The sequence below is a fragment of the Sciurus carolinensis genome, chromosome 6, assembly GCF_902686445.1.
Source record: "Sciurus carolinensis chromosome 6, mSciCar1.2, whole genome shotgun sequence".
NCBI lineage: Eukaryota > Metazoa > Chordata > Mammalia > Rodentia > Sciuridae > Sciurus > Sciurus carolinensis.
Window position 1 is genome coordinate 66320675 of NC_062218.1, and position 20438 is coordinate 66341112.

General features: G+C 33.2%; 1 protein-coding gene across 2 annotated transcripts in view; it reads left to right on the forward strand.

Annotated features, from left to right (window-relative positions):
- Positions 1-20438, forward strand: part of Msh3 (mutS homolog 3) — a 215115-nt gene that overhangs the window by 137437 nt on the left and 57240 nt on the right. For both annotated transcript variants that reach the window (XM_047555516.1, XM_047555515.1), the window contains exons 16-19: positions 2985-3049; positions 5433-5549; positions 10742-10849; positions 16469-16580. In XM_047555516.1, the coding sequence (XP_047411472.1) occupies positions 2985-3049; positions 5433-5549; positions 10742-10849; positions 16469-16580 (402 nt within the window). The remainder of the gene's footprint in view (positions 1-2984; positions 3050-5432; positions 5550-10741; positions 10850-16468; positions 16581-20438) is intronic.

Sequence of the window (20438 nt, forward strand, 5' to 3'; positions counted from 1 at the left end):
ACAGACTTCTCTCATTTATACGTAAGAAATAAAGTCAGGGACTGTAGTACAGGGTTAAGTTGCTATGAGAACTTTTTAAGGTTTCTGGAACATGTACTGTTTTCCAGTGTCAGTTTTCTTCTCTTTACCAATAAAAGTCTTAAACACAAAGGCCTGCCTGCTTCTTCTTAGATTACTTGAAAAAGGAAATAGCTAGAAAGAAATGTCCTATTTTGTAGCTAATGTAGAAGAGGAAAAAGCTAAGTGGATGACAACTTTGAGGAAGAACTTGGACTAAAAATCCAGGGACATGTGGGAGTAGCAGGAGAGCAGCATGTGACAACAGGGGCTTAACAAGTGAGAGCTCTTATGTGGGCTTTCCTCAGTCTCATTCTGTTTTCCATCCTGTATTGACTGTTTAAGTGGTGGCTTTCTGGAGTGATGGTGGCCATAGAATAGATCTTTGATGTTCACACACTTAGCAGTTGTGATCCCAACTATTCTAAAAGTGCTGTTGGTTTTTATTGACTTCAGAATTCCCACCATTCCTTAGGCAGTGACTCCTGTGGAGCTCTGTGTTAGTATGGATCTAAATGTTTCCTTCCCATATATCCGTGATCCAATGTGTTCCTGAATTTTGCTGTTTGCCATCGGCATTGCTTTTCCCAGAATTCTTTTTTTTAATTAATAAGAATGAACATTTATTCTATTTTATTATTAAGTTATGTATACTATAGCACTTTGCATATTGGAAATTACAATACAAATTTTATTTATTTTGTTTTTTATCTTTTTATTTGTTCTTTCTAGGTATACATGACAGTAGAGTGTACTTTGACATATTATACATACATAGAATAAGTATAACTTGTTCCAGTTGGGATCCCATTATTGTGGTTGTATATGATGTAGTTACATTGGTTGTGTATTCCTATATAAGGATAGGAAAGATATATCTGATTCATTCTACTGTCTTTTCTATTCTCATACCCACTCCTTTCCCTTCATTCCCCTGTGTTTAGTCCAGTGAACTTCAAGTGGTCCCCTAACTTTGTTGTGGGTTAGCATCCACATATCAGAGACAACATTCTGCCTTTGGTTTTTTGGGACTGGCTTATTTCAGTTAGCATGGTAGTCTCCCAATTCCATCCATTTATTGGCAAATGCCATCATTTCATTCTTCTTTATGGCTGAGTAATATTCCATTGTGTGTATATACCACATTTTCTTTATCCATTCATTTGTTGAAGGGCATCTAGGTCGGTTCCAGAGTTTAGCTATTATGAATTGAGCTACTTTAAACATTGATGTGGCTGTATCACTTTAGTATGCTGATTTAAAATTCTTTGTGTATAAACCTAGGAGTGGGATAAGTGGGTCAAATGGTTGTTCCATTCCAAGTTTTCTAAGAAATCTCCATACTACTTTGCATAGTGGTTGCACTAATTTGCAGTCCCACCAGCAACGTATGAGCAAACCTTTTTTCCCACGTCCTCACCAACATTTGTTGTTACTTGTATTTTTGATAATTGCCATTCTGACTGGGGTGAGATGGAATCTCGGAGTAAAAATGCCACTGAGTAACAACGAGTCCCACCATTGTATATCATTATAATGCACTAATAAAAAATAAGCAAATAAAAGAGAAAAAGGCTGATGTGTCTTCTCGTAAAGCATGTTAAAATAGCAAAATTTACTGTAGTTTAAAAGTAATGTTTCCTATCAATTATATTTATTTTGTGGCTATTTTCTTCAGTTACTTTTTGTAATCAAAGGGGCTTTTTAGATTCTTTACTCTTAACTGTATAACTGAGTGTGGAAGATTCGAAACTATTAGTTTCTGTACAAGATGATGTTTTTAGTCTCAAAAATTTTGCTAAGGATGAAAACTCTTAAAATTAGCCATTAACTTCTATTATAATTAATGTAAAAATTGTGGTGTTTCTATTAATGGAAAAATAAACTCTTAACTGGGTAGGTAGTAATAATAATATGAATATCATAAATGCATGAAGTTATGTATCATGAAACTGTTAAATGTGAAAAAGTTCTCATAGACACCTCAAAATTAATGATGGCCACAGAGCTCTGAGATACAATCTAATGAAAACAGATTTTTTCAAAAGTTTACATAAGTGCTGAAGGTTTTTTCTTTGTTTTCAAGAATTAGAAGACACTGAGAGGAGGTAACTTGTCACTAATGCTAAACGTGAAAGGTGTGATAGAAGAACTTGAATTCACTTGCTTTATGACTGATTTCAGAGATGCTTGCTTGTTTGTGGAAGTGATAAAGATAGGTTTCCCAAAAGTAAAATTGTAAACTCTCATACGGGAAGAAATATCTTCTTCTTTCAATAGTAGGAGAAGTCAAGGATTTCTTTACAAGGATGCTTTTAGAGGATTTAGGTTTCTTGGGTAAAAGTTGTTATATCCTTTATTATAAACTCTTTGCTCAATACAAATTGTACTTTATCATAGTCAGATTTGATGCTAGTAACATATATATATTTAAACTCTCCCAAAAAAAAAAAAATCCTCTTCTGTTCAGAGTACAGGAGGAGTCATATTTCAAACTAGTGTTAACATCTAATAATTGAATATTTTAAAATTTTAGATTCTTAGAAATTGAACCTTATCTGAGTAAAATAATTGTTATATTAATAAATGAAAGAGGTTACCAATGAAAAATTATCATTCATAGTATGCTCACAATATTAAACATTAAAACCCTATGTTATATCCTTTATTATAAACTCTTTGCTCAATACAAATTGTACTTTATCATAGTCAGATTTGATGCTAGTAACATATATATATTTAAACTCTCCCAAGAACAATACTGAATTTATTTCAAGTGTTTAGAATAATATTTAGTAAACCATTATATCAGTTTTGAAAAAATATAAAAATATAAAAATTATAAAAATGTAAAAAATATAAAAATTATAAAAATATATAATTGGTACCTATTTAAACATCTAACTATTCATTTGTATTTATTTTAGTTTATGATTGAAATAAAGAACTCTGCCATATCTTGTATACCAACTGATTGGGTTAAGGTTGGAAGGTAGGTTTAAAAACAATTCTTTTTCTTATAACTTGAGTTATAATGACATCTGTGTACTTGTTTGCTACTGGACTGTTAATAGTGACAATCTTGAAAATAAAGATCATTTTCCCCTTTTGATATTCCTATGAAATTTTTAACCAGAGATAATTGTTTGTAGCTATTTTTATCATTGATGTAAAAATATTTTTCAGAAGTATATCTTATTTTTCTGTATTTGTTTTCCTTTGTTTGTAAATTTCTATTTTTTTCTTGTAGGTTATAGTACACAAGGTAAAAAGGTTACAGAACCTTTCATTGTAAGATTAATTTGGTTGCCTGAACTTCTTGATGAATCTGTGCCTGACATTTCTTTTTAGAGGCTGAAATTTCATTTTCTACCTCACTGAGCTTCACATTTCTTATTCTTAATGCTATTCTTGGCACACAGTTATAATAGTTCTTTACATTTTCTTTTTGTAGTGTATATCATGAATCGATGAAAATAAAAGAATCAAAAAACAAAATTAGAGAACCACATTGAGACGCTGCCTTTTCTCCTTGGTTAGCGTTAATCCTCCAGAAGGGATTCATTTAAAGTAGTATTAGAACAGTATATACTCCTGTGAGTAGTATCATTTTTGGATTTTTTGTTAATCCTGTTATTAATAATTTTGCATGAATCAGAGATGAAAATGTTACATTTGCCTAAGTCAATTTTAGAGAAACAAGTAGCTGGTGAAGATATAAAGAACTTGGTTAAAGATGACATGTGTGAATAATTATTAATTATTTTAATTAAAAAAAGAAAACTATTATCCATTGCCAAAGCAACAAATGCTGAAGGCACATGCTGTCATACCATCCTTTTTTCCTATTTATTAGATCTGTACTATAGATTTGAATATTGCTGATTTTAGGGAATATTTATTTCTTTGTTGGCCTGTTTTCCTTCATCTGCTTTTGCTCTGTACTACAGCTAATGAATAGAAATATGCTTTATGAAGAGACATTACTAGTAATCGTGTTAGTTTACCTAGAGCAATAACTAAAATGTCTCAGTAAATGAATTTTGCCAGAAGAGAAGGCTATGATAAATGTTTGCATAGAAGTCTAGATGATGTAATTTAAAAGCAGCATGCAAGACGTAAATCAGTGCCAGCATTTATGAACATTCAGGGATAAATTGAATGAACAAAATAAAATGGTTTGGGGAAAGTTCATTGCCATTTTTTTCTGGTCATCAAGGCCTTGAAATAATGCTATATTAGAATATTATCAGTTGGATTTTGAAAGTGGAAGATCCATGCACATTCAGCAATATGACAAATGAAAGATTATTGTGGCAGTGGATTGCAGGAGTGAGGTAGCAAGCAAAGATCAGAGTTTACCCTTACCTTTTCTCTTGAAAACGTATCGTCCTAGTAGTAATTGCATCAATTGCAGTAGCAGCCACCTAATACTTGTTGAGTATTCACAAGTAGGTACTCTGTTAAGCACTTCTCCTTGAACCTCAACAGTATGAAGTAAATGCTATTATGGTCCCCATTTTATAGGTGAGGAAAGTGATATTTAGAGAAAGTTCATTTTGTGTGCTCAAAGTCACAATAGCTGGTAGGTGGCAAGATGGAGGCCTTGGCCTAGATTCTCTTACTGGGGACTCCCAACACCCTGCATTGTGCTCAGCTACTTCTTGATGAAGAGGGCAGAGATTACATTCAAGTCCAGACAAAGGAGGATGTGGTATTTCTTCCCATCCAGAGCCACTGGGTCCTGAAGAACTTCTCTCTCTCTCTCTCTCTCTCTCTCTCTCTCTCTCTCGCTCTCTCGCTCTCTTTTTAAAATTTGTTCTAATTAGTTATACATGACAGTAGAATGCATTTTGACACATGTACACAAATGGAACATAATTTCTAAGAATTCCTCTTCTAAATTCATGCTTTGCTGTTCTTTGTGATACTTTACATTTTTTTTCTTTTTTCACTGAAATATGTCTACAGAAAAATATAAAACATAAAGAATATGACCTTCACTGGTGTATCTGCCTCCAGCCTTTGTCACCTTATTTTGCTGTATTTGCTTCTTGTTTTTTAGGCAAGCATTATCATTTAGTATAATTTAAAGAAAAAAAAATTTTTTTGCCTATGAAATAAAAATTCTAAAAACTGACTTTGCCATATGGATGTAGTTTGAAATACATTTAAAAAACTTCCTGAACAAAGTCATATTCTTTGGAATCACAAGTTCAGGAGCATAAAATAATTAAAAGAATGTTCTCTATTTACAGCTATTTATTTTCAAGGTTCATCAGTGAATAATAAATAACTCCTTTAATTTTCTGAAGTGATGGCATTGCTGATTCTTATAACCTTGATTTCATATTTATGTTTTCCCCCTCTTCTAGCACAAAGGCTGTGAGCCGCTTTCACTCTCCTTTTATTGTAGAAAATTACAGACATCTGAATCAGCTCCGGGAGCAGCTAGTCCTTGACTGCAACACTGAATGGCTTGATTTTCTAGAGTGAGTTTACAATGATAAATATAATCTGACTTTTTGCTATGAGAAATAGACCGGAAAATCTTTCCATCAAAAAAAAAAGTAGAGATTACTGCTTATGACCTGCTATAAAATAGTTGAGTACGTGTGTTCTTGAGTTTTATTTTTAATTCATTGAAACATAAGCTCATCTTAGTCTTTAGTGAGACCGAACACACATTATTGTTTCTGTACTAACATTTTGTTGTTAATAATGTTTAGTATAGTCACCTTTTGAAATTCTACCTTGGAATTTACCTTTCTTATTAAAGACTTCATGTCTCTTTCAGGTATGGACAGGTATGGGCTAGTTGCTTTGTTTTTATTATCTCCATTTAATTTTTTTAAAAAAATTTTCCAACCTGTGTTTTTTTCTCCAGATTTTGGTTTTGAAAAATTTTAAGTCTACCAAAAAGTTGAAATGACTGCCTGTATATCTTTTGTCTGAATTTATCAAGTGTCAGCTTTTTGCTGCATTTGCTTTATATCTGTCATATTTAGCACACATATATATTATAGGTACATAAAACACACATTTTCTGAACCATTTGGAAGTAAGTTTTAGGCATCATAATACTTTATCCTTTAATTAAGCATAAATCCTCTAAATATAAGAATATTCTGCTATATAATCTTAAAACCATTATCATATCTAAGAAAAATGAATACTAATTTAAGAATATATTTGAATGTCCTGAATTTCTTCAATGCCTTCCATCTCTGATTTTTAATCTTTTTTAGTGGTGCTAGATATGAACCCAGGCATGCTTAATCACTGAGCAACCTCCTCAGCCCCTTTTATTTTGAGATAGGCTTGCTTAAGTTGCTGAGACTGCCCTCAAACTTGCAATCCTTCTGTCCGCTTCCTGAGTCACTGTAATACAGGCATGTGCCACCACATCCAGCCCATCTTCAGTTGTTAAATGAAAGATCTAATTAACTTTAACACATTGCATTTGGTTATTATGTTTCTTTAGTCTATTTGAATCTGTAATAGTTTACCACCTTTTTTGTTTTTATAACATCACAGAAGACTATGATACTCATGGTATATTACTAAGTGAAGAAAATGATGTAAAATAATATTGAAGTATGGTACAACTTAGCATGTGTTATTCATATAATGCATGGCATATAAACTTTTATATTTTTAAAGATTGTGTGTATATATATATATGTGCATATATATATGCTTATTATTGACATATTTGTTTGCTTTTTGGCCATATGTATATCTTAAAAGAATATATACCTGGACACACACACACACACCCACACCCACACCCAGTTGCCTTCAATTTGCAATGGGATCACATTCTGATGATCCCATCCTAAGTTGGAAATATCATTAAATCAAAAATACAATTAATTTAAAAAATACAATTAATTTATATCACAGCTTAGCATACCATATCTGCAACGTGCTCAGAACACTTACATTAGCCTACATTTAGGCATCTTGACGTAGTATCATACCACGTATTACTAACCTGGGAAAAAAATCAAAGTTCATTACAAAATATAGTTTCTACTGAGGTAGTTATCATTTCTGCACCATTGCAAAGTTGAAAAACTAAGTAAGTAGGGGATCTTCTGCTTGTAGACTCATGTTGACTGATTAATTCTAAATAGTGAGGTCGCCTGTGATATTAAATCCTCTATTTTGCCAGTACATGATTTTATAATTTTATAACTTTATATAATGTATATATATTACTTTAAAAATAAAGATATACATTAAAGTTTTTATCAAAAAAGAAAAAAGAATGTTGCCTAAAATTTAGTGAGAGCATTTGCAGCTAGAGCCCCACTTAAAAACAACATTGATTGTTATGCACACTGTTTATTGAGCTGCCAGATGGTGTGAATATGATGTCATAAAAAAAGATTAACCTCAATGAACCTGACATCAGAGGACTGAATACCAGCAGTAAGTGTATTATCTCTAACCGAGGTACTAACTGTTGGGCATTAGTCATATTACTTTTGATCAAAATGTTGTAGAAAATTAAGGCTGTAAACACTGCTGCAACTGAAATTCTTTCTCAAAACATGTATATCTTTTGTGTTCTAGAAGATGAACTGTGGATATTGAGTAATCTTTTCAATTGCAAATTTGTTAAGTTTTCAGATATTTTAGAAATGAATTTGCAGTGTAAACTTGTTTCCATTCATATTAACCCCTAATGTTTCTGAGCAACATTTGATCGTAAACTTCTCTAGTCATCAGAATAGCTTTAGAACCTAAGTACCTTCACCAACTTCCCATGGATCCAGCAATCTCTTTTGGCCAGAGATGAATTCACTGTGCTTTGATTTCAGCCTTAAATTTATTATGATAAGGTTGCATAAAGGATTGTTATCTGAGTTGCCCATTTTTCAGCTTGTTGTTTTTCTAAGTATGGATAATCTTTGAAATTTGGCAGGGTGTTGCAAAATGAACAAAAGCCAATAAATCAAACAAGACTTCTTTAAGAGTTATGATGATGTTTAAGATTTATGATAATTTTTAATTTATTCATATACCTTATTTATTCATCATTGACATAAGAAAGAATATTATTGTTCATATCAAAGTAATTATCTTTAATTGCTTTTTTTGTTTTATTAACTGGAATTGTGCCCGCTGAAAGTTGGGTTTACTCATTCCATTCTGGAAATTAGAAGATTATGAGAGACAGTTACCTTCAACCCAAGGCTGCTGGGTAGTAACAAATCAGGGTCTGGTGGCTTAGACAAGATCTGAGAAGAAGGGAGTGAAAGTAAGGAAAAAAATGACTTAGTGCCAAAGTTCTTTGACACCATGTCCAGAAAGGCAAAGGCAGAAACATCAAATATGACTGCTCTCTGGCAAGAGAGGGTACCTGTAATTAGGACAGGGATGGCATAGACCATAGTCCAACGGGTAAATGAGAGATCAGCTCTCCCGAACAAAGCTAGCTCAGGAATGACAAGGCACAGTCACTGGGTAGCCACCTTCCAGAGTTAGGGCCTCACAACATGTGGCTTATTCACAACTAGGAGGCTTTTTCTTTCTTTTTTTCCCTCCAGTACTGGGGATTGAACCCAGGGGCATTCTACACTGAGCTGTATCCCCAGATCTTTTTCATTTTAGAGAGTCTGACTGAATTACTGAGACTGGCCTCAAACTTGTGATCTTCCTGCCTCAGCTTCTGAGTTGCTGGGATTACAGGAATGCACCACCATGGTGGGCTACTAGGAAGCATTTTTAGGGTGGCATCTGAGGACTTCCTGACTGATGCTAGAGGTTCATTCCCTTTGTGTTTGGAATTTACAGACTCTTACACTGTTAATGGAATTCATATAATTTATGTTGATTAACTTTAATTCAGTGAGAAATAGGTAAATTATATTAATCATGCTTTGTCTACTCAAAGAAGCGTGCTGTAAATACATTTTTTCATTTCACAGGTAGTTAACATAAAAATAAAACTAAATACTTAAAATGTTCCCAGTATCTGGAAAACATCATTTTCATAGAATATCCTGATGATTCTAGAAAAATCAGGAAATAGTTTTAAAAAAATCAAAGACAGTGATCATGTATATAGGAATTAATGATCATTGTAGTAACAATGTGATATCCTTTCAAACTATGAAGCATTCTGAAAATGTTTGGATTTAAATAACAAATAGACTAAATCTCAACATTTCTGAAAAACCCTTTCTTTTGGGTGGGGGAATTCTGGAGATTGAACTCAGGGGCACTCAACAACTGAGCCACATCCCCAGCCCTATTTTGTATTTTATTTAGAGACAGGGTCTCACTGAGTTGCTTAGAGCCTCCTAAATTGCTGAGGCTGCCTTTGAATTTTTAATCTTCCTGCCTCAGCCTCCTGAGCTCTGGGATTACAGGCCTGTGTCACCATACCCAGCGGAAAAACACTTTTTATGAGAGGTTTTTCAGTGTAACTCCTCCCTCCTTCCCATAGCACCACATTACAAAGAGCTCACTTTGAATATAGGTATTGCTGTTTAACAGTTGTGAGACTGTAGGCTTAATTGCTTTATTTCTCTGAACTTCATTTATAAAACTTAGATAACTAAACCTATCTTAATGGTTATTATAAAGAAATATATGTGCCTCTCGTAATCTCTGGTTAGTAAATATTGGTTTTCACCTTCAGCTTTTTCTTGGCCCTTCTTTATAGTTAACTTAGTTATCATTATATTACCTCATTTTCCAATTTTTGAAGAATTTGATGCTTATCACCTACATTTAAATTTTTTTAATTGAACAAAAGTTCTTACTCTCCCTTGGAAGCAGAATAATTATTGTTAAGGATTTAAGCTTAGTTATGTATTTTCTCTTAAAAATACACTTTATTCTGGACGTTTTTAAAATTGAAGTTTTTGATCCTTTTTGTAGTATATGTATGTGTATTTCAAACATCTACAACAGATCATTACTTATAGATGTCCACAATTTATACAGTATTGTATACATTGAAATACAATACTTTGCTATGAGGTAATGGGACAGTTTAGGCAAAACAACAACAAAAATACCTGTATACATTTCTATATTTTTCCTGACCAAGTCTTTCAATGAGTCTTTTAAACTTTTAGATCACCATGTATTATATCTTAATTGACCAAAAATTTGAGACAATGACTATTATCTTTTTAAAAAAATCTAAAATTAAATTTTTATATACATTATTCATAAAATAACTGAAAAATTTACTTTTTTTCTTGCTTATCTTTAACAATTATTTCTTACCATATCTCTTCTATGCCAAGAGTGTGAACTAAACACTAGGGGTACAAAGATAAGTGAGTCTGACTGTGAAAAGCTTCCAGTTCAGTGTCAGTGGATTGAAATTGTTATTTCAGGTTTGAATGTTCCTGTATAGGAGGAGCCCAAAGGGAAGCTAACCCATCTGAGTAGCTTATGATGCTATTGGAGCTTAATGAAAATGATTTCTACATTTGTGTTATGTCTAAGTTGAAATATCATAGTCAGATGAAATGTATAATATAGTATAAATAGTAGATACCTATGTAGAGAGACTGTATTAAAATAAAGGTAGTTCAACCAAGTTCCCATCTGTCTTACTTATTAAGTATACCTGCTTATTTTTGGGGTGTTTACATTAGCATAGCTCTTAGAGATCTAAGATATTAACTTGCTTATTTTGTTGCTGTTTCTGCAGGAATTTCAGTAAACATTATCACTCTTTGTGTAAAGCAGTGGATCACCTAGCAACCATTGACTGTATTTTCTCCCTGGCCAAGGTCGCAAAGCAAGGAGATTACTGCCGGTAATATCTTTTATCTCTTTTCTTTATCATTGCTTCAGATAAGATGGCATTATTCAATTAATTCTAGTGTCTTTATTATAAAATATTGCAGTTATTCAAATGTGTCAGACTCCTGGTAAAGTGAAATGTCATACACATAAGCTTGATTTGAAAAGTAACAAATTTCTTTCTTGTTCTCCCTATTAGTATGATGAAAGCGGTTGTTTCTGACTCTAGAAATGAATGTTATATTTTAATTTTTAAGTTTATGTGGTCAATATATTAATAAAGTTCGAGTACTCCTTTCATCCGCTAGCATTGATTTGAAGACTTTATAGCATTTTTAACTTTATAAAAGCTTGATTAGCCGAGAAAGGATTGAAGGAACAGGAGGATGCCTTTTCTGTGATCTCTGTTTCTCCTGAGAGCCCAAATTCATCCCACTATTTTTTATTGGCTAAACACTCCAACATGGTTTATTCTCCTTTCCATTGTAGATGTTGGTATGAAATGAACCTAGCTTTAAATTTCAGCTCTAACTTTGAGACAGATTGTCTTCCAGAAGCTTGAGGGACACACACAAACACACACACACGCGCGCGCACACACACACACACACACACACACACACTCTTCAGAAAGTTAAAGACTATTTAGCTAATTGGCTTATTGTGAAGACTAAAAAGAAAGCATATACATGGCATTGCCTAACAGTGTCTGTGAACTGCAGAGTTCTTAGTAGGCAGATTTTGCTATTCATATTTCTTTCATGTTTTGGTTTCTTCTTGTCACATCAGAGGGATTTGGACATACACAGATTTGCATTGTCAGTCAGTTATCAGTTGGCATTTAGAACTGAAACTTTATAGTGCAGTAAATGGGGGAAAATTATATTCTATTTATCATCTGTTATGGAAGACTTAGAATATAAAATCAGTTTACTTGATTTTTTTTTAAAATGGTATAAGGTATTGAATCCAGGGGTGATGTACCGCTGAGCTACATCTCCATGTCTTTTTTTTTTTTTTTTTTTTTTAGTTTTAGTATTGAGACAGGGTCTTGCCTTGCTGAGTTGCTGAGGACACTAACAGTCTGGCATTACTCAGTCCAAATCATGGGTTGAGGTGATCCAGAGGTGATGTATTCTGTCCGGTGAGCAGCCCTAGCTGTTTCAGTCCAGTGTGTATCTGTTTACTGTGTTCAGCCCATTCCCTCAGAAAGCAGTCAACACCCATGGGGAAAGACTGACCCTTCCATGGACCTTGGTCCTACCCCAGATCCTTCCTGGTAATTCTTTGCTGTCTTGTTAGTTTTTAGGTGCCTTTGGGTAGCTGTTTTCTATACTTTTTTCTATACTGTACAAGCTTTTCTCCTTGGCCTCAGTAGGAGGATTGTTCCAAGTTACCTAGTTGGTCATTTTAGGATATTTCATTTTGGCATTTAACATGCCAAAAACTTCCTAAATGGGGCATTGCATATATTATATTAAGAAGAATCCATCTTAAAAAAAGTCTAAAGAAATCACGCCATAACTTTTTAGTAATTTATCAGTCTCTTTTTTTGGCAAAAATTAAACTGAATGTAAATAGCCATGAAATAGGAAATTTCTATCTAAAATGCATATTAAATAGTATATGTGTCTAAAATTTGTTTTTCTTAAATTTCCAGTTTATTGAAAGACTTTAGTGCATTTGAACTGTGTTGTATTTTAATTCAAATGATTATTTGATTTCATAATTGCAATGAATTCTAAACACTATTAAGATTTTTTATTCACTATAGTCTAAACCTTTAGGTAAAAGTTTTTATTCTAGGGTCTCTTTTATCCAGTTTAAATAATGAATATTATACTGTTTTCACTCATGTAGATTACCTTATTTCTCTGGATCAGTTGAAATAGATTCAGTCTTAAAAATATAAAGTACAATAAATAAATTTGTTCAAATTCAATAATTCATTTTTTTCTAGGAAACATCTAGCATTCCTCAGTTCTTTCCCCCTTGTGACCATAAGATATCATTAATATTTTTTTGCCACTGTTCTAGCTATAAATATTCTGTCCTACTGTAACATCCCAGCTCCGTGGATTATCCTTTACTTCCTATTCTACTGGGAAGTGTTTTGTCATTATATAATTTTGATAGCAACAGAATAAGCCAGTGAAGCAGAACAGATTACTCAAAATTTTGTTCTGAAGTGAAAATCTTGGGAAGTCATCAGTGACATAAATATGATATAGTGATTTCACTTGGCAGAGCACCTAAGGATTTTATTTTTAAATTGATATCACTTGCAAGTGTTTCATTTTTTTCTCTTACAGTAAATTCATAATTCACTTAGGTAAAAATCCTGTCTTAGAATCATACTCTAAAATCCAAGAACTGTCCTTTCCTTTAATTTTAAATGTTCCTTTCTGTGGATGATGTCAAATTATTTACTCAAGAGATACTTGAGTCACTTTCTTTGAAAAATATGAGAGTATTTTCTTAGGATTTTATTAGCCAAATATGTAAAGGAAGAAGACTTTTAAGAATTTAGGAAAATGGTGTTTCTTGGCAAAATAAGCAAGTTCTGAAAGTGTTCATATAAATAAAGTTCTGGGTCAGACCACTTGAGGTTGTTTGTAGAATATTATGCTCAAAAAGACCAATAAGTGTCCAAGAAACTGAAAAGATGTTCAGCAATAATAATCAATGATCACAAATTAAAACAATGAGGTAGCAGCATTTATCCACAACATGGTCAAAAATTAGAAAATTTGACTGTACAGCTCTTGTCAAGGGTATGAAAAACAAGTTATCTTTTATATCATGGTGATACCAGAGAAAAGAGAATAAATTGGTTGAGCTTCTCTTGAATATTAAAATAAAAAGTATTCATGCCCACTTCAGGAATTTGCTCTAGCTTAGAAAAACCCTTGGATACATACACATATAGGGTTGTTTATTATTTATAACAATGAAAATTTGGACACAGACTAAATGCTCAGTGGTTGAGAATGATTAACTCATTTATGTAGCAGCTTCAAAAGAATACTAAAATTCTGACAAGAAATGATCCTTAATTTTCAGCATACTGTATTTTAAGGGTACATTCGGCCTAATTTCAGTTTCTTGAGGTCTTCCAAAGATCAATGAAAAAATTTGCTATTTTTTTCATTTATAATGGAGAATAAAACTCATTGTGTCTTCTATTTATCATGTGGATCCATTGGAACCTTTTATCAATCCAAGATAGACTTGGGAATCTTTAGTGATATTCTTTTCCTCTATCTTGAAATACTTATTATCTCATCATCCTAGGGACTATTTCAACATTGTTTATCAGTTATTCCAACTACAGTATAAAAGTCTAAAATAAAAAGAAAACTGGAGAATGATGATGCAAAGTGAGGGGAAAAAAAAATCATCATTCTATCACCTTTTTGTTTTCTTATCCTGTTGCCCAAGTGTTCCATCATCTTTTAAGAAGGTATAAAAGAAGAGCACAGCTGCTAAAGTTGTAATCTGCTGATAACTTTCACTGGGTACACTTGAAAATTCACATTTTTTCGTTTTTCACCCTAATAATAGCAAAAATAAAACAGTTGACAAAAGACCATTTCACAGTTAGTAGGTTAATCAGAAGATGCATGTGAAGAGAAAGGTGGTGCTCTAAACACGGATAATAATAGGACACTTCCTGTATAAACAAAATCTTCAATTATGAGTGCTCACATGACAATATTTTTAGGCACTCTTGTTATCAAAAATTGATGTGCCAATAATGTATTTGTAGGGCAAGATGAAATGTGTTGTTCTCATCCAGTTATACAGTAGGAAGCATTCATCGTGTAGTATTTGGTGACTAGAAACTGGACCATCCTGTTTTACTAAAAGACGTAATGGTTTTCTATCTTTTGTTATAGTTGTTCACCAAAATTTACTTGAAATAGATTATAGGTAAACAGGCAGGAGATTGAAAGGAAATGGATGGTGTAGAAATGAAAGTATTCACTTGATTGATTATTCTAATTGGTGTCTGTAAATCTGAAAATGAAAACATTTTATGATTATGAAGCAAAACTGTTAGCTCTCCTTCCAGAAAATTATAAGTTTTAAGCAGTTACAAAAAGTTCTTCAACTGTTGCATTTTTGTCTCTGAACTAGAAACTATTAGAAATTATTAAAATTTGGAATTTAGTACTTATAAATGAATATATTCCAGGTGAATGCTTGAAAACTGATAACGCAATTACATTCAGGCTGTGTTGCCCTATTCCAGTTATATAAGCCTTGAAAACCAGAAAAATAGGAAATAAAAACGTGACATTTGCCATTTTTGAATTGTTATTCAGGGCTGGATAGCCCAGTGGTAGAGCACATGGCTAGCATTCATGAAGCCTTGGGTTTGATCCCCAGCATGCCTAAATAAATAAATAATTTTATTTTATTTATAAAATTTATTTAATAAATGCATATACACATGTGATATATATAATAATCTGTAAAATTATTTGTAAAATGGACTTTAAAATATTAAAAATAAGAATATTAGATCAGAATGGTAATGATGGAATCAATTTTTTTATATGTACTGATGGTTTAAATATACTATTGAGTTAAAAGTAGTTGTACAATGTTATACTACAGTATGACTTTTTTTTTAACTAGTATGATATGTCTATAAACAAAAATAGAATGGAAGAAGAGTGAGAATAGGAGACATCAAACTGATCTCAGTGATAACATCTGGGGAGAAGGGACTGGCTCTGGACAGGGTAAATAGATAAAACTGATAAGATATAATGGGTGATAAGATAGTGAAGGCTTAGAAAACCAGTAAGATTCACAGGCTTAAAGTAAAATGAGATGCCTTAAAGAAGGGCATCTCATGCACAGATACAACCTTTCTCACTTAATTACTCCTTTCAAATTCTTTGACCTTATCTACATATTATTTTATTTTACTCTATGTTGACAAAGGCTGTCTCCTTGATCAGACTCTAGTCAGACTCTGCTATACCCTCTTTTTCTTTTTCTTTCTTTCTTTTATTTATTTATTTTTTTCTTGGTGTCCTGGGGATAGAACCTAGGACCTTAGGAATGATAAACACATACTCTGACTCAGAACTATGCTCCTAGCTCCCCAAAATAGCATTTATATATAAAAAAAGTAAAAGATAAAAAGATCATGGAAGGACTTTACAATTAAACAGAATATGAAAATTTTAGATCATTCTGTACTCAGTCCAACACAGATTATTTATACCAAGGTAATTATTAAATCTAGAAATAATTTTACATGATTTATTTTATTATGCTCGTTACTGAAAATAATTCAGGTAGTAATAATCTAAACTGCTATCTTTAGTAATGAAAATATTGTTTTATGTTAGCCAATAATAGAAAAATAAAAAGGGTCTTGAAAAGGTCATCTGTAGACTGCCATCAGAAGACTGCTAAGTTTGTGCTTCAGTGTACTGTTCCTCCCAGTTATTATAGTTAAAATTTTACTTTTATACTCAGCCTTATGTGTAATGTCTGCGTTTAAGGTTTTGCTGCCTGACTTAGTAACTAGGTACTGAAGTTTTTCATGCTGAGAGATTTTGTATTTAAAAGCCATTTTCATGTCTGTAAATTGAAATCTAACTTTCTGCAGGCCAACTCTACAAGAAGAAAAGAGAATCATTATAAAAAATGGAAGGCATCCTGTGATTGACGTGTTGCTGGGAGAACAGGATCAGTATGTTCCCAATAGTACAAATTTATCAGTAAGTACCATATTTTAACAAAACATAAGTAAAAGATGGTGACATCAATTCCAGCCTTTTTGAATATCACATAAGTATTTTTTATAATTAAAAATTACCCAGGTTTTTTAACACCAAAATACAAATAACCCAATCAATAAATGGGCTAAGAACTGAGCAGACACTTCACAGAAGATATTCAATCAACAAATATATGAAAAAACATTCAACATCTCTAGTAATCAGAGAACTGCAAATCAAAACTACCTAAGGTTTCATCTTGCTCCAATTAGAATAGCAATTATCAAGAATACATGCAACAGTAGGAGTTGGTGAGGATGTGGGGACAAAGGTTCACTCATACATTGCTGGTGGAGTTGCAGATTGGTGCAGCCACTCTGGAAAGCAGTATGAAGATTCCTTAGAAAACTTGGAATGGAACCACCATTTGACCCAGCTGTCCCACTCCTCAGTTTATACCTAAAGGACTTAAAATCAGCATACTGCAGTGACACAGCCACATCAACGCTTAGAGCAGCTCAGTTCACAATAGCTAGATTGTGGAACATACTAGATGTCCTTCAATAGATGAATGGATAAAGAAACTATGGAATATATTTATACAATGGAATATTACCCAACCATAAAGAAAAGTTATATTATAGCATTTGCAGATAAATGGATGGAGTTGGAGAATATCATGCTAAGCGAGATAAGTCAATCCCAAAAAACCAAAGACCGAATGTTTTCTCTGATAAGTGAATGATGATACATAACAGTGTGGGCAGGGGGAATGGAGGAACTTTGGACTGTGCAGAGGGAAATGAGGGGAGGGTAGAAGGTGGGGAGTGGGGAAGATGGTGGAATGAAACAAACATCATTACCCGATGTACATGTGTGATTACATGAATGGTGTGACTCTACATTGTGTACAAACAGAAATGGAAAGTTGCATTCCACTTGTATACAATGAATCAAAATGCATTCTGCTGTCATGTATAACTAAATAGAACAAATAATTAAAAAAATAAAAAATAAATTTTAAAAATTAAAAATTAAAAATAGCTAGGGAGGGTGTTAGCTCAATTATAGAGTACCCCTGGGTCCAATCCTCAGTACCACAAAAACAAACAAACTAATAAATATAATGAAAACCATAGAAAGTTCTTTTTCACATTCATTAGATTGGCAAAATTTAAATATCTGAAAATGCCAATTGTTAGTGGAGATGTAAACAACTAGGATCTCTTGTGCCCACCAGTATATGGTTTTTAATTTTGTTCTGCCACACTGGAGATTGATAAGGGGGGCAGGGAGAACCAAATTGCCCAGGTTTTAACTTTGGCTTTAAATGGACTAATCCTGGCTATAGTTTTATATTCACTTTTAAATATGTAATTGATTCAGTTTCCAATGAAAATTTATTCATAGATAGAAAGATTTAACAACTAAAGAGGATTATCTTAGTTCTCCTAGGTAACCCAATAAACAATATTTACCAATACCCAAATATGCTAATGAGACTGGAATCACACTAGGGTTTTGCAAATTTCTAGCATATAGTGTTTTTTTTTTTTTTATTGTAAACAAATGGGATACATGTTTCTCTGTTTGTACATGGAGTCAAGGCATACCATTTGTGCAATCCTAAATTTACATAGGGTAATGTTTGATTCATTCTGTTTTTTTTTTCCCTTCCCCCCCATCCCTCCCACCCCTTTTCCCTCTATACAGTCCTTCCTTCCTCCATTCTTGCCCCCTCCTTAACCCTAACCCTAAACCTAACCCTAACCCTAACGCTAACCCCTCCCACCCCCCATTATATGTCCTCATCCGCTTATCAGTGAGATCATTCGTCCTTTAGTTTTTTGAGATTGGCTTATCTAACTTAGCCTGATATTCTCCAATTTCATCCATTTGCCTGCAGATGCCATAATTTTATCATTCTTCATGGAAGAGTAATATTCCATTGTATATATATTCCACAGTTTCTTTATCCATTCATCAACTGAAGGACATCTAGGTTGGTTCCACAATCTGGCTATTGTGAATTGAGCAGCAATGAACACTGATGTGGCTGTATCTCTGTAGTATGCTGATTTTAAGTCCTTTGGATATAGGCCAAGGAGTGGGATAGCTGGGTCAAATGGTGGTTCCATTCCAAGTTTTCTGAGGAATCGCCATACTGCTTTCCAGAGTGGCTGCACTAATTTGCAACCCCACCAGCAATGTATGAGTGTACCTTTTTCCCCACATCCTCACCAACACCTATTGTTGCTTGTGTTCTTGATAATCGCCATTCTAATTGGGATGAGATGGAATCTTAGGGTAGTTTTGATTTGCATTTCTCTTATTACTAGAGAACTTGAACATTTTTTCATATATCTGTGATTGCTTGTAGATCTTCTTCTGTGAAGTGTCTATTCATTTCCTTATCCCATTTGTTGATTGGATTATTTGTATTCTTCGTGTAGAGTTTTTTGAGTTCTTTATAGATTCTGGAAATTAGCGCTCTATCTGAAGTATGAGTGGAAAAGATTTTCTCCCACTCTGTAGGCTCTCTCTTCACATTACTGAGAGTTTCCTTTGCTGACAGAAAGCTTTTTAGTTTGAATCTATCCCAGTTATTGATTCTTGCTTTTATTTCTTGTGCTATGGGAGTCCTGTTAAGGAAGTCTGATCCTAAGCCAACAAGTTGAAGCTTTAGACCTACTTTTTCTTCTATAAGATGCAGGGTCTCCCTTGATCCATTTTGAGTTGAGTTTTGTGTAGGGTGAGAGATAGGGGTTTAGTTTCAGTCTGTTGCATATGGATTTCCAGTTTTCCCAGCACCATTTGTTGAAGAGGCTATCTTTTCTCCATTGCATATTTTTGGCCCCTTTGTCTAGTATGAGAAAATTGTATTTATTTGGGTTTGTGTCCGTGTCCTCTATTCTGTACCATTGATCTACCTTTCTATTTTGGTACCAATACCATGCCGTTTTTGTTACTATTGCTTTGTAGTATAATTGAAGATGTGGTATTGCGATACCCCCTGCTTCGCTCTTTCTACTGAGGATTGCTTTAGCTATTCTGGGTTTCTTATTCTTCCAGATGAATTTCATAATTGCTTGCTCTATTTCTGTAAGGTACATCATTGGGATTTTAATTGGAATTGCATTGAATCTGTATAGCACTTTTGGTAGTAGGGCCATTTTGACAATATTAATTCTGCCTATCCAAGAACATGGGAGATCTTTCCATCTTCTAAGATTTTCTTTAATTTCTTTCTTTAGTGTTCTGTAGTTCTCATTGTAGAGGTGTTTCACCTCTTTTGTGAGATTGATTCCCAAGTATTTTATTTTTTTCAAAGCTATTGTGAATGGGATAGTTTTCCTAACTTTTCTTTCTGAAGATTCATCACTTATGTATAAGTGATTGGATTTATGAGAATTTATCTTGTAACCTGCCACTTTGCTGAATTCACTTATGAGTTCTAAAAGGTTACTGGTGGAATTTCCAGGTTCCTCTAAATATATAATCATGTCATCAGCGAACAGGGATAGTTTGAGTTCTTCTTTTCCAATTCGTATCCCTTTAATTTCTTTGGTTTGTCTAATTGCTCTGGCTAGAGTTTCAAGGACGATGTTGAATAGAAGTGGTGAAAGAGGGCATCCCTGCCTTGTTCCAGTTTTTAGGGGGAATGCTTTCAATTTTTCACCATTTGGAATCTTATTGGCCATGGGCTTAGCATAGATGGCCTTTACAATGTTAAGGAATGTTCCCACTACCCTAATTTTTTCTAGTGTTTTGAGCATGAAGGGATGCTGTGTTTTATCAAATGCTTTTTCTGCATCTATCGAAATAATCATGTAAACTTTAAGTCTGTTGATATGGTGA